Below are 13291 nucleotides of genomic sequence, written 5' to 3' on the forward strand. Positions count from 1 at the left end.
TCAAGTTTCGATATTTAGAAATTTAAGGACGGTAATTTACACAAAATTGATACTAACAACAATCCCTTAAAAAGAAGTAACATTATTATGAAATTTTGGAAAATAGGCGTGATAGCGCCCAAATATAACATAATAAAATTATGGAAGATATTTGAAATAGGAGCAGAATGACCCCTGCTTACCATGCAGTGGTATTTTTGGGAAAGGTGAAAAATAAACTATATTTAGAACTTGCGCCCCACTATGGGCTAAATTAGATTTTTTTTGTTTAAAATCTAATATAACGAGAAGGAAAAGAGCTAGCGCAATAATTTTATGTGTGAATAAAGTTAAAGTTATGTCGGTTAAAAGAAAACTAAAAGGAACGTCAGCACGCTTTACTTGAGGGGTTCGAAATGAGGTGCGAAGTTGACCATGTTCAAAAAATTTATGACCTTTCGATTTTCTTTTTGCTGTATCTCAGAGGCGAATCGCGATATCGATAAAATTTTTGTTTTAAATACTAGTAAATTAAATTTACATTAAGGAAAAGCTTATTAGAATACCATCAACCCCTAAATTCAGGGTTGAAATAAAGGGTGAATGGCTAAAACCCAGAAAATTCACTGAAACCTTATAAAGTGTTTTCATAGGTGGCGAAAACGATTCCTATAATTACTTATGCAAGGATTGATTTATTGGGATATCATCAACCCTTCATTTGGAGGTTAAAATAACGTATGTTGCTGAAAACCACTTCCAAAAAAGGAGGAGGTTATCAGTTCGTCGGAATATTTTTTTTTTTTTTTATGTCTGTTACCGCATAACTTTGGACCACGTCAACCGATTTCGATAATTCTTTTTGCATCGGAAAGGTAGTGTTTTAGAGGTGGTCCCATACTAATCTGGTTAAGATCCGATCAGCGGATCATGAGATATATATATATATATTTTTTTTATATGGGAGTTGAAGTCGGGTTTTTTTTGCTAAAAATTACTTGTTGCTGTATCTCAACGGAAAATCATGATACCGATACATTTGTAATTGTAGTAAATTTAATATAGATTAAGGAAAAGTTTATTAGGATACCATCAACCCCTAAATTAGGGGTTGAAATAAGGGATGAATGGCTAATACCCAGAAAATTCACTGAAAAACAGATGCTGGAAAAGACTGCCGAATGATTATGCGTAGCTGTTACACCAGATTGGCCCAAAACTGCTATGAATAGCATAGAGTTGTCGGTAACGAGTGGCTTTAATGGTGCCTCTGGCTGTGTTAACCCTCAGCAGAAATTTTACGATGAGGAGAATGACGACCGAAGTCCTTATCAGTCGCTCTTTGTATGCATCAATGCTCATTACTCCTGTCTTCAGAGTCAGTTCACTGTCTGAAAATGCAGTTTTATTAGTTAAATAATTATATTTATAAATTTAGTTATAATTAAACGTTTTTATCTTACCCTGGCTTCAAAAATCGATTAAAATCATTAGTAAGTGGTCTCTTCTTATGCATTTCTCGCCTTCTGTCAAAATAAACCATTGAAAGGATTGGGTCTGACAAGTATACTGCCCTGTTGAAAGTGTCCAGGATAGCGTTTTCTCTACTATTTCTTCTGGAATGTTCCCGAATTGTCTCTCTGTGTATTTTGTGCATACTTTCGAGAGCATCATCCGCATAAAATGAAACAGGGATTGGAAACTGCCGCTCAATATCAGGACCATGTTTTAAAATTTTATGTATGGAAGGCTTCATGCGAGCCCATGGATATTTTATATAGTAGAGTTTATAAGTAAAATCACTAAACTTTTTAAGCTCCTCTACTTCAATCTCCAACGCACTTATATAAACTTTAGTGATAGTAGCGAGATTGCAAACTAACTCCTCGTCAATATCTAAAGCGTTGGCAAAGTCTTTGGGTCTGTCAAGGAATTTGCGGGCGAGATTTCCATTGTTGGATGTTCCTTTGCCTTGTATTACTTGATCCACTCTGATTTTAAAAGCATTATATAATCTATCTCTCACTTGACCAGCGTACAAATCAACAGACTCTGAAATTCATAAATTGCTTATTAATTAACCTTCTAGTTATCGCCATAACAGAATAGCAGTGCCTATGTACCATACTTTCACTTCTTGTTTATAAGCAATATGAAGCAGATGGTCGAAGATTTTTATTTCACAGTGTAAAAGGCCCAAGCCATGGGATAGTGAGCCTTCCTTTGGTATGAAAACATTTTGTTATTAGACACCTTGGGCATCTTTAGAATGTTTTTCAGTGAATTTTCTGGGTATTAGACATTCACCCCTTATTTCAACCTCAAATTTAGGGGTTGATGGTATCCTAATAAACTTTTCCTTAATCTATATTAAATTTACTACAATTTAAAAAAAAATTGTATCGGTATCATGATTTTTCTTTGAGATACAGCAAAAAAACAGCAAAAGAACATCGTTTTCTTGAATTTTCTGGGTTTTAGCCACTCACCCCTTGTTTCAACCTCTAATTTGGGGGTTGATGGTATCCCAATAAAATACACCTTGCAGAAATAATTTTTGAAATTTTTTTTCGCGTCCTACGAAAACACTTTAGAATGTTTTTCAGTGAATTTACTGGGTATTAGCCATTCACCCCTTATTTCAACCCCTAATTTAGGGGTTGATGGTATCCTAATAAGCTTTCCCTTAATCTACATTAAATTTACTACAAATAAAAAAAAAACATTGTATCGGTATCATGTTTTTCCTTTGATACACAGCAAAAAGAAAAGCGAAAGGACATCGATTTCTAGAATTATCTGGTTTTCGTTATTTTAACCTCCAAATGAAGGATTGATGATATCTCAATAAATCAATACATGCGGAAGTAATTATAGGAATCGTTTTCGCCACCTATGAAAACACTTTATAAGGTTTTTTAAACTATATTTAATACTTGCGCCGGGTATCTAATGTTCGGCTCCGCCCGAACTTTGACTTTTTTACTTGTTTTAATTTAAAATTTTACTATAGTAAAGTGCAAATTTAAGGTAGCTGACACTTACCATAGATTTTTAGCAATTTTTTGTTGACGGTATTCCGCATTTTTTTCCATGTAAAAAAAAAGGTCGAATATACTTTGTATGGAAAAAATTCGTAACACCGGTATAAAAAGATTACAAAAGTCAACGGTATGTCTTAGCTACTTAAAATTTTCACCATATTTTACTAAATTTTAATGGACTACAAAACTGCATACATACCATTTTGTAAAGATGCTGACTAAAAAGTTAAAAATTTTGGTGACATTTTGCAGAATTTTCATAATTTTTGCACAAAGCCTAAAATTGAGACCTATATGGTGTTTGTTGATTAATCAGCTATATATTCATAAAAAATAACAAACATTAAATAAACTAAAAATAGCCAACACTTGCTAAATTCTCGAGACCCATTTTATATGTATTTGGGTCACTGTGTTTTATCCAAAGAAGGACGTGGCGGGGACTTTCTTTACAAAGTTTTTGTTAAATTTAAGTGCGAAGTTTTATTCGCAACACTTAGAAAATAACGAATGTGAATAAAAGAGCACAAATATCGATGTGTGCGATAGTTTGTACCAGTTTTTACCAACTATCACGTTTTGCCGTTCTAGTACCCAAAAAACTGGTAAGAAAGGGGAAATTGAGAGCGAAAAGTGACATTTCTTTTTGAGGAGAAGTTGCTAGTTTTTACTCTCGAGAGTTTCACGGTAGAGCAACTCTAGGAGATATTCACTCTAGCTAGAGACAAAATAGAGAAATCGCAACTTTTATCTATCACGTTCTCTACAAGCTGTGTACACGGTAGACAATAGTTACCTATCGCCTAGAGTTAGTTTTCTATCTCGAATTGTTGTCAACGCTTGTTGTATGTATATATGTATTTATATCAAAGCCACGATGTAGAAAATATAGTTGGCGCCATCAGCGGAGCGCTAACCCTTCGTCGATTTGACAGAATTCACCTATTTCTGACGTCATAAAATACATTTTCGCAATATGGACAAGAATTAAATTTTCAAATTGTATTTATTTGCCAAAAAAAATTTACCTAAAAGTAGACAAATGTACCTAAAAATTAAACATGGCAACCTCACCGGTACTATGTGTACTTTTGGATTCGTATCAAACAACCTTTAATATTTAAAATTCCCTTGAAAGGAGTTTCTCCGAGCAGTTCCAGCCAAACTACCATATATATGTATGTAGGTATTCACCAAGTTGAGCAAGTGGCCTGGCACTCTGACAAAACAGCAGATAACGCAAGCAACGACTGTTGCCAGAGTGCCAGACCACCTGCTCAATTTGTGAATACCCCTTATATTTTCACCAATAATTATGCCTCTTTGCAAAGGACGAAGGTTATTGGAAAAGCCATTGAAATACCAATGAAAATAAGAGGATGATTCCCGGTACCTTATTTGACTAAGTTCTAAATGCACTTAAAATGGTGTGCTTGTATCGAATATACGATTTAATGTCATAGCCATTTCAAAATTTAACAATCTGTAATGAAGTTCATTGTCAAGACTTTACTATACGTCTCCGTAGAGCAAAAAGTCAATTTAGCTTGCTAAATAGAGCGTAAGGTTGTCGTAGAGTTTTCGATCTAGCTTCGTGTGACTGTGTACACGGTGTAAACGTCTCGCATGGACTTTGTGGATGAGTCTCTCGTAGAGCTCTATTGAGTGTTTACACATCTCTAGCGAGATTTTTGTCTAAATCTCGCGTTTTTTCTCTACGGTGTACACTTAGCTTAAGAACTAGCAAGTGAGAAAAACAGCTGATCACATGTATTTGGTCGTTCAATAACCGAACAAAAAATTTTAATTTATCTGGTGAAACTATTAAATAAAAAGCTTTAAAATGGAAAATGTGAGTAATTATACCAGTTTATTGAGTTTATTAAATTTATTGAATTAATTCTATTGTATGAACTAGGAATCGGCCAATATTCAATTAGTACGGGAGGAATGTGTTCCTGATTCGTCGCCTACAGCCACAGTTGCTCCGGCTGAGGGATTTGCATTGCAAGTTCAGAGCATTGAAGGTATTTGTGTTTTTATAGCTGCATTTTTGAGCTTGAGCTTTAGATCATGTTTTGCACAAAGCAGGTAATGCAGATGCAAGCAGGAGAAGTGCAGCAAAAAAGAGGAAACTTATTGCCAATGCCATTATAATCATGATGGATTCGAGTTCATCTGAAAGTGATGATGACGAAGAAATTCATTTGTTGGAACAGCTTCGACCGAACGAAATTTTTTTATTTTATAACGAACGGAATCCAAGAAATTGTGTTGAGAATTATGTAGAGGAAATAGTGCCGACATACACCGAGAAAGAATTTCGAACACATTTTAAGATTTCAAGAAGCTTGGTTGAAAGCCCTAGCCAACGATTCTTGCATTCATATCACTATAAATTACTTAGGGTGGACAAAAGGCTTTCTGAAAGGGTGTACTTGCTGGTCTTTTTGTGGTTTGCAGGGCATGAGGCTTGCAGCTATAGAGATCTAGCTGATCGATTTAATCTTGCTCTGTCAGCAGTTTGTAACATAATTAATAGAGTTACAATTTTTATTAGCTCTTTGAGTAGAGACATAATTAAATGGCCCACTGATGAGGAAAAACAAAAAAGCAGCGATTTTTTAAAAAAAAAATGTTATTTATTTCATTAGAGCTTGCTGTGTTTTGCACAACATCGCAAGTGAGGATGATCTGGAATTTATTAACGAGGTAACACCAGAAACAATTGATGAAATAGTAAGCCACGGCGAAGTTTCTAAGGGAAATTATGTACGAGATCCCATAAGCCAGGAGTTACAAATTCATCGCAAAACACATAAAATTTAATTCTCATTTATTAGCTGTTTCCTACAAATTACTAAACTGATACATATTTATACAGTGAGTGTCAGTCAAAATCGTAATGAATTTGTTTCCAGATTTTGAAAATATTGTGTTTTCTTAAAATTTTTAATTATTAATAAACATATAGTTCATACAACAACAAAATCCCTAAAACACAATTAAAAAGAATCGTTGAATTTTCATGAAAATTTCACTTTTTCAGAATTTTTACAATTTTTAGAATTTTCGCTTTGTAAGTTTTTAACAAAATATTGCCCTCCTCATTTCTAATTTTTTAGAAAAAAGCGCCGCAGGCGAAAATTTGTAATAAAAAATCGGTGATTCCAAGATATATGGAAGTATTGCATTTTTTAGAAAAAAGCGCCGTAATTACTATTTAAACGAAGGTTTTCAATTGTCCAAGGTGTTTTTATTCATAACATATTTTGGTTCTAAGTAACGTAACGTAAAAAATCAATGCTAAAATGCGCATTGCCAAACAACTAAAACTAAAAGGCACTTAAACGCGAAGGAAAGCCCACGAAATTTCATGGCTTATATGTGTGTTTAACCGCTTCGATGAGTTTCTCGAAGGGATCTTGCCGATTATTTTCAATGGACTTTCTCCACAAAAATTCTACGATAATGTCTGCGAAATTGGCCGTGTTGTTGTAGTTATCTTTTTGGAAAACCCGCTTTACCACTCGCCACTGTGACTCGATACGCTGGGTATGAGTCCCATCTGGCGCCACAAAAGGGTTGTCTGGGTCGCTGTGATTCACCTTTTGGTACTCATACCCATAACTCGGTAAGCAATCGTACGCCTTCCAGAAGTCCGTACGAATGGTAGTGCTTTCAGCAACGTGCTTCTGGATTAGGGGTATTAGCACCTCCGTCGATCGCACATTATCCGGACACTCTTCGAGCCTGATGTCCTCGCTCCCGTCCTCTATCATTCCGAGGACCCAGTGACCCTCGACCCTCCTCCCTAAAAGGTAAGAAAAAATAAAATGAGTATCCTGTTTAATAGATAAAAGTCAAATTCAAATTACCTTTGTTGAACTTTCTCTTTCCAAATTTACTTCCGTCAATTTGAACTATTTTCCCGGGCCCTCCAATTTTTGCGCCATGCTCCTCCTTTTCGAGTTGGTAATAAACCACTTCCTCCCAACAGTAGTTATACCAGTCGGTTATTTTCCTGCTTGACAAGCAGGGGCCCTCGACATAGTTTTCAAGTTTAACTTGGGATTGCGTATAGTGCCCCGAATAGCAATGCATCATATAAAATATATGGGGCAGTGATATTTTGGCGTTCTCGAACCAAGTTCCCTTGGCTCTCGATACGCTCGACTTGGTTCGGCATGGGCCCTTCCGGCAACGAAAGCTGCCTAAATCGGCGCTCCCCATGCCATATATCGCCATAGGGGTTCTGTGGGTTGTACATAGTTTCGTCCGCAGCATCAAGCCGTTTTGCTCGGAAAATGCGATGCACTGCTCAACCGTACGCAACTTGTCGCGAACCTTATAGCTGGCCCACATATTTTTAATTTGCAGCGCGGGTAATTTGTTGCCTCTTGCTGCACCAGTGCTTGTTGATGGTACATCTGAATCTGTAAATATAATCTGTAATGCTTGTAAATTAAGATAAATATAATAGAACTTACCGTAATCCGTATCACTCATTTTTAAACAAATATATTTAATTAACAAAAGAAATGAAATACCCGAAAGATAGCTATGCCGCTTTTGTGGAAATGGAAAACAACGGCAAGTTAAATAGAATGAGCGTCGTTATTGGTTGCCACTTGAATAAAATTTACGACTGCGTTTAAACGGCGCCGCCATCTACGTTTTGTATTCGTTTAAATCGCCCGACTAAATATTTCAAAATGCACTATATACATTAAAATATATTTTTACCATAATATTAATATATATATCACCGATTTAAAAGAAACTCTTAAATATATGTGCATAACTAAGACCGTGAAATTAATATTTTCCTTTTACAATCACAAAGTATTTTTGGCTAAAAAGAACTATTAACATTTTCAACGATGTGGCACCTCATTCATGGCGGCCATCGCTGAACAATTGTATGTTTACGATTCTTTGAGAATAGAAAAATATTTTAAGAACACTTTTATAAGCATTAATGGCTAAATTCTTAGTAATAAAAAGATGTGCATCCATTTGTTTATGAAGAACAGATGGTGTATTAATAAAGAGAAAAGTTATTAGTGCAGTGTTTATAAAAAAATAACTGTGAAGCAGTGGGAAATTTTAACAACGAATAACTTAAAAACTATTAGCATTGGTACACAAAATATTGATGATATCCGTCAATGAGCACCTCCTCAACACCCCCTGCGAATTTCATTAAAAAATTCGTAATACTTTGGGTGATATAGGAAATGGTCCATTATAGGAAATCTCAGCCATAAAGTCTAGCAGCCCACTAGCACTTTTCGGAAAGTCGCAAAAAAGGGGTAATTGACAAAAAAAGGGTCACCATATTATGTTTACTTTTCTTTACCATTCAAAAAAATCTGAGATCCCAAGTCAAAATCAAATTTACATGTATTATAAAGTATTTTCGTGGTGCATCTTTTCCTACTTTCAGGAGGAAATATTTTTTAATAGCATGGCCCTAAAACAAAATCTCTGAAAAGGGGCAAAAGTCGCACATAATTTTGAAAAAGGGTCAAAAAATCAAAATACTCAAAATTCCTCACCCGTCATGGTTACTTCCGAGAATATCTTCATAGAATGGGAAGGGTGGACTCACCATTCTGTCACTACTGTGGAAACGTCGAAGATAACGTGTACCATACATTCTTCACCTGCGAAGACTTCTATTTTCGCGCAGAATTTTGGAAGAAAGATACAGAGACATAACTCCGAACAACATAAATGGGGTAATTATCTCCTGTGCAGAAAAGTGGGAAGCAGTTGCGAGATACGTGAAATTCGTACTCCGCTGCAAACGAGAGGGCGGTTGGCTACTGAGGACACCCGAATGAAACGCCCCTACAAAAGAGCAGCCCCAAGGCTCTAGCAGCGCGCTCCTGCATCTGAAGACATGCAGAATTGCGGTGCCAGATGCGGGATTCCTGCGCGGGCGGTGGGAGTTTGGGTTTTAGTGGGTAGCCCAACACAATGAAATTATTAAAGAAACAACAAATACAAATGTAATAGATGTAGATGTTCTCGAGGAAGAATGCAGCGCATTCAGAAAGAGCAGTAGAGTTGTGCGCTTCCCGCCACAAACCCCTCTGCAGGCAAAAGCCGGCACCACCAGCACGGAGAAAGCCGTCGACGTGGTGCAGAAGGGTACACCTTTGCAAACGAGAACTCCCGTCGGCCGGGATGGTGGTCATCAAACGCCAGCTGCTGCAAACAGGGACAAGCGTGCCACCGCAGGCTTTGGAACTTGCGAAGGCAATGAAGATGAGCAATTGGCCCAGATTCGGCTCGTCTTGAAGAAGATGCAGAGTGCTGTCTCCAAGCAGAAGAATGTGTCCATGGACATAAAAACGGGTATGGCCCAAATCGAGGAGAGCTTAAATATACTAAGCCACCTCCGAGAGCAGAGCCGCAAAAGAGAGGTCGAACTCGATCCGACTCCCCTACAGGCGAGCCGGAAAAGAAAAAAATAATAACTATAATAATAATCGTAGTAATAATATTATTATTAATAATGGTAATAAAAATAATGGTAATAACGACAATAATGCACAGAAAACCGTACCAGATAATCAATGGAAAACGATTGGAAAAGGCAGAAAGCCCAAGCTAGGGCCAGAGCCAGGTGAACCTTTGGTCAGTATGGGCGAGGCGACTAGCCGCAAAAAAGAAGAGGGCGAGAGAAAACAAGAGTCTCGCCCAACTAATTGGTAAGCCAGCTGAGGGTAAAATCTATGCAGAGGTGCTGGGAACGATACGTGGTAAGCTCCAACCTGAGAAGACGGAGACCGTAATTCTATCTGTTCGGAAAACCCACGAAGGTGGCGTGCTTATCGAAAAGGAGCGTTGTGGCGACCACTCAGCATTTAAGGAAAATGTGTGCACTGCTTGGAGATGCCCGTATTTTCACTAGACGTTTACGTCTAGAAGTTCTGGGCATGGACTGCCTAACCACGGCCCCAGAAGTGGGGAAGACTATACGCGGGGAATTAGGAGACAAGATGAATGGGCAACTTCGCGTCTCTCTCCTCGCTGTAAACTCGCGAGAACAAAGAATGGCCGTGGTGGAAATCGACGAACTGCCAGGCCGGCCTTTTATTGAAAAGGGGAAGCTGCGAGTAGGTTGGATTATCTGCCGTGTCCGAGAGCGCGCGGATGTCCAAAGGTGTTTCCGCTGTCTGGGTTATGGCCACAAAAAGGCGGCATGCAAAGACCCAGACAGAAGCAGTTCATGCTGGAAATGTGGTCAGCAGGGCCATATAGCCTCTGCATGTAAAGAAAGCCCAAGCTGCTACCTGTGCTCGGCAGGAGATGGACAGAAAAATGCCAATCACCTGCCCTGGTCGGGAGCGTGCAAGGCCTTCAGGGAAGCCCCTGCTGAGGCTAAGACAAAGCTTGGGAGAATATAATTATATTTATACAAGGCAATATGAACAGGAGTAGGGTAGCTGATGACCTGCTGGACCAATTGGTTCTTGAACAAAGAGCGGACGCCGTTATCATCAGTGAACCCTATAGAACAAAGGAAACCTGGCATGTTGACCAATCAGGCTCGGCCGCGATATGGATTGCTAACCTCAACCATCGCGCAGAGAGCAGCGGAGTCGGACGCTGCTACGTGTGGGTGAAAATGGCGCAAATCACTCGGGTGAGCTGCTACCCGTCTCCAAACGACGCAGTCCTTGTCTTCAGGGAAAAGCTCGAAGACCTTGAAGACGAATTGCGCGATATAACCGGCCACATATTTGTTGCTGGAAAGGCGTGGCGCTGCGGGGATTTTTCCTAAAAAATCCAGTCCTTCCATATATCTTGAAAATTAAAAAAAAAGTCGCGCGATTTTTTATTACAAACTTTCGCCTGCGGCGCTTTTTTATAAAAAATCCAATACTTCCATATATCTTGAAAATTTTTAATAAAAAATCGCGCGGTTTTTTATTACAATTTTTCGCCTGCGGCGCTTTTTTCTAAAAAATCCAATACTTCCATATATCTTGAAAATTTTCACCTTTTTTATCAATTCTTCCATATATAGTGAAAATATCCAATTAAAAAGCTATAACATATATGTACATGTCCACTTTATGTTTTATGTTTTCATTGATTCCCTTTTCAGTACTTTTTTTACACATTTTTTGTGGTGTGTGGCAGCGCCGCAATTTCAGTTCACTCGATGTACAAAGGAAAATGTGAGGTTAAATTTCACTTTTTTTACAACTTTAACAACGAATTACTTGAAAACTATAAGCCTCCGAAGGGGGGTTTCAGATTTAGAATCACAAAACCCGCTCTAAGCCCCCTCATTTTTTTTCAAAGCCTGGTCTGTTATTGGAAAATTTTCCCGACTTTATATATCTTTTATGACTGTCACCGCGAAATTAGCAGTGAGGGCCGGTTTCTCCTTTGTACCCTTCCATACGAAATTTTGTGCCAAGTTGTCCGTTAATATAGCCCTCTTGGCAGATCGTAGAAAAGTGGCAACATCGGGTCCAGCAAGCCGTAACAAATAAATTTTCTGTAAAAAAATAATTGAGACAATACATACATATGCATATCAGTCCTTTATTAAAAGTTGCATAAGTCCAATTTCGGAAAAAAAATTTTTAACGTTAATTAAAGTAAAATACAGAAACCCTCTTTTTATATTTGTAATCATACATTTATAGAAGCAAGACTTCGTTGATAAAGTAATCGGAAGAAATTTAGCTATAACGTCATTGAAATGCAATGGGAAGTTGTTATTCCATTAACTATTTTTTCCAAAAATGGACTTATACTTACAAAAAACGACTCAAAATTATTGAAACTATTTTTTAATAAACTAGATTATTCAATTTCAGTGGTATAAGTCCATTCAGAGCTAAAATTTCTTTTATTTTCTTTAACAATTTCTATAATTATTATTGCATAATTAAATTTAACAGGCATTGGTTAATGTTTGCCAATATTTTTAAATCAATTCAGATACAAAGCCTTAAATAATGCAACATATGAAAAAATGGACTTATACCACTTTCAAAAATAATACGCATACTATGCGTTTTTTACTTACTAATTAATTTAAGACCGGTTCCTTATCCACTAGTTCCTTAAAAAACTTGTCAAAGGCGTATTTCTCATTGAAGGGCATAACAGGAAAGCGCGAAGATTCTGAAATGGCGGGCTGGGTGTTCTTCAGTTGACGAACCTCATTTCTTAAAGACACAACCTCTTCAGATAAATTGGTAATAACTCTTCTTAGGGATTTAACTTCGGATTATATGAAATTAATTAAGCCTTGGTCTGAAAAGGATGCTGAGCTTCCAATTCGTTTGATGCATCTGGGTCTGAAGAAAACAATCAATCTGTTTTACAATAGTGGTACATATTTACCAAAGTGAACAAGTGGTCTGGCAAAGGAGTAGATCAGCTCAAGCAACGACTGTTGTCAACTGTTTGCAAAGCTTCAGAAAGTTTTCTTATGTTCCACGAAGGTAGCGAATATTCATCCCCCCTTGTTTTAATCCAGCCACTAAGCAACGTTTTAGTCACCCCTAGGCAAACCACATGCATGTAATCTAATGAAAGCTGGTGGATCATGTCTACATCTACAGCTTCTAAAGGCGAAGGAGACATATTTTTGTGATGATCCGGGTTACTTCTGTCTCCGATAGTTTTATTGGTCCTCCATTGCAGATTTTCATGAAGTGGGAAAACTAGCCGATGCTTTACCACTTCACCTTTTTTTGAATAATACACAGTATGGCCCTTGCCTCCTAATATGAAAGACCTTTCTGGCGCATCCATAATGAAGCATCGCACATTTATTGCAAAAACTGTATTTTTTAAATTTATTCCTTCTTTTTATAGAGTTTGCAATTCCTCAATGAATGTTGTTATGAATTCTGACACATTCTCGGGTTTTTAGTTGCCTTCATAGGCACCAACTAAAGGAATTTCTTTACTGTCGACTACGTTGCATATAATCGGCCATAATTGTTTTTTAGAACTTTTAAAGAGCGGTAAACCGTCTATATTGAATTCTAAAAATATCGTTTTTTTTGAAAATTATGACAAATAAAAAGCCAGTCAATGCATCTTTTAGGCCATAATGTATATACTATATACTATATTCGACAATATACACAAAAACAAAGTGCCCAGTAGATGTCCACCAACAAAGCGATGTAGTGTATGAAATTAAATGCAAAGGAAAGGAAAATGAAGAATGCGGGAAAGTGTATATTGGGACAACTAAGCGGCCTTTAGGTGTTCGATTA

General features: G+C 37.3%; 1 protein-coding gene across 1 annotated transcript; it reads right to left on the reverse strand.

The window, feature by feature from the left end:
• Positions 1 to 6397: 6397 nt before the first annotated feature.
• Positions 6398 to 7532, reverse strand: LOC118751086. The gene is made up of 3 exons (XM_036485853.1): positions 7514 to 7532; positions 6902 to 7459; positions 6398 to 6837 (listed from the first exon to the last, which is right to left on the reverse strand). Exons 1-3 carry the CDS (start codon positions 7530 to 7532, stop codon positions 6398 to 6400), a joined length of 1017 nt encoding a protein of 338 aa, XP_036341746.1.
• Positions 7533 to 13291: the final 5759 nt, after the last annotated feature.

The sequence above is a fragment of the Rhagoletis pomonella genome, unplaced genomic scaffold, assembly GCF_013731165.1.
Source record: "Rhagoletis pomonella isolate Grant_MI unplaced genomic scaffold, Rhpom_1.0 Rhpom_scaffold_00524, whole genome shotgun sequence".
Classification (NCBI taxonomy): domain Eukaryota; kingdom Metazoa; phylum Arthropoda; class Insecta; order Diptera; family Tephritidae; genus Rhagoletis; species Rhagoletis pomonella.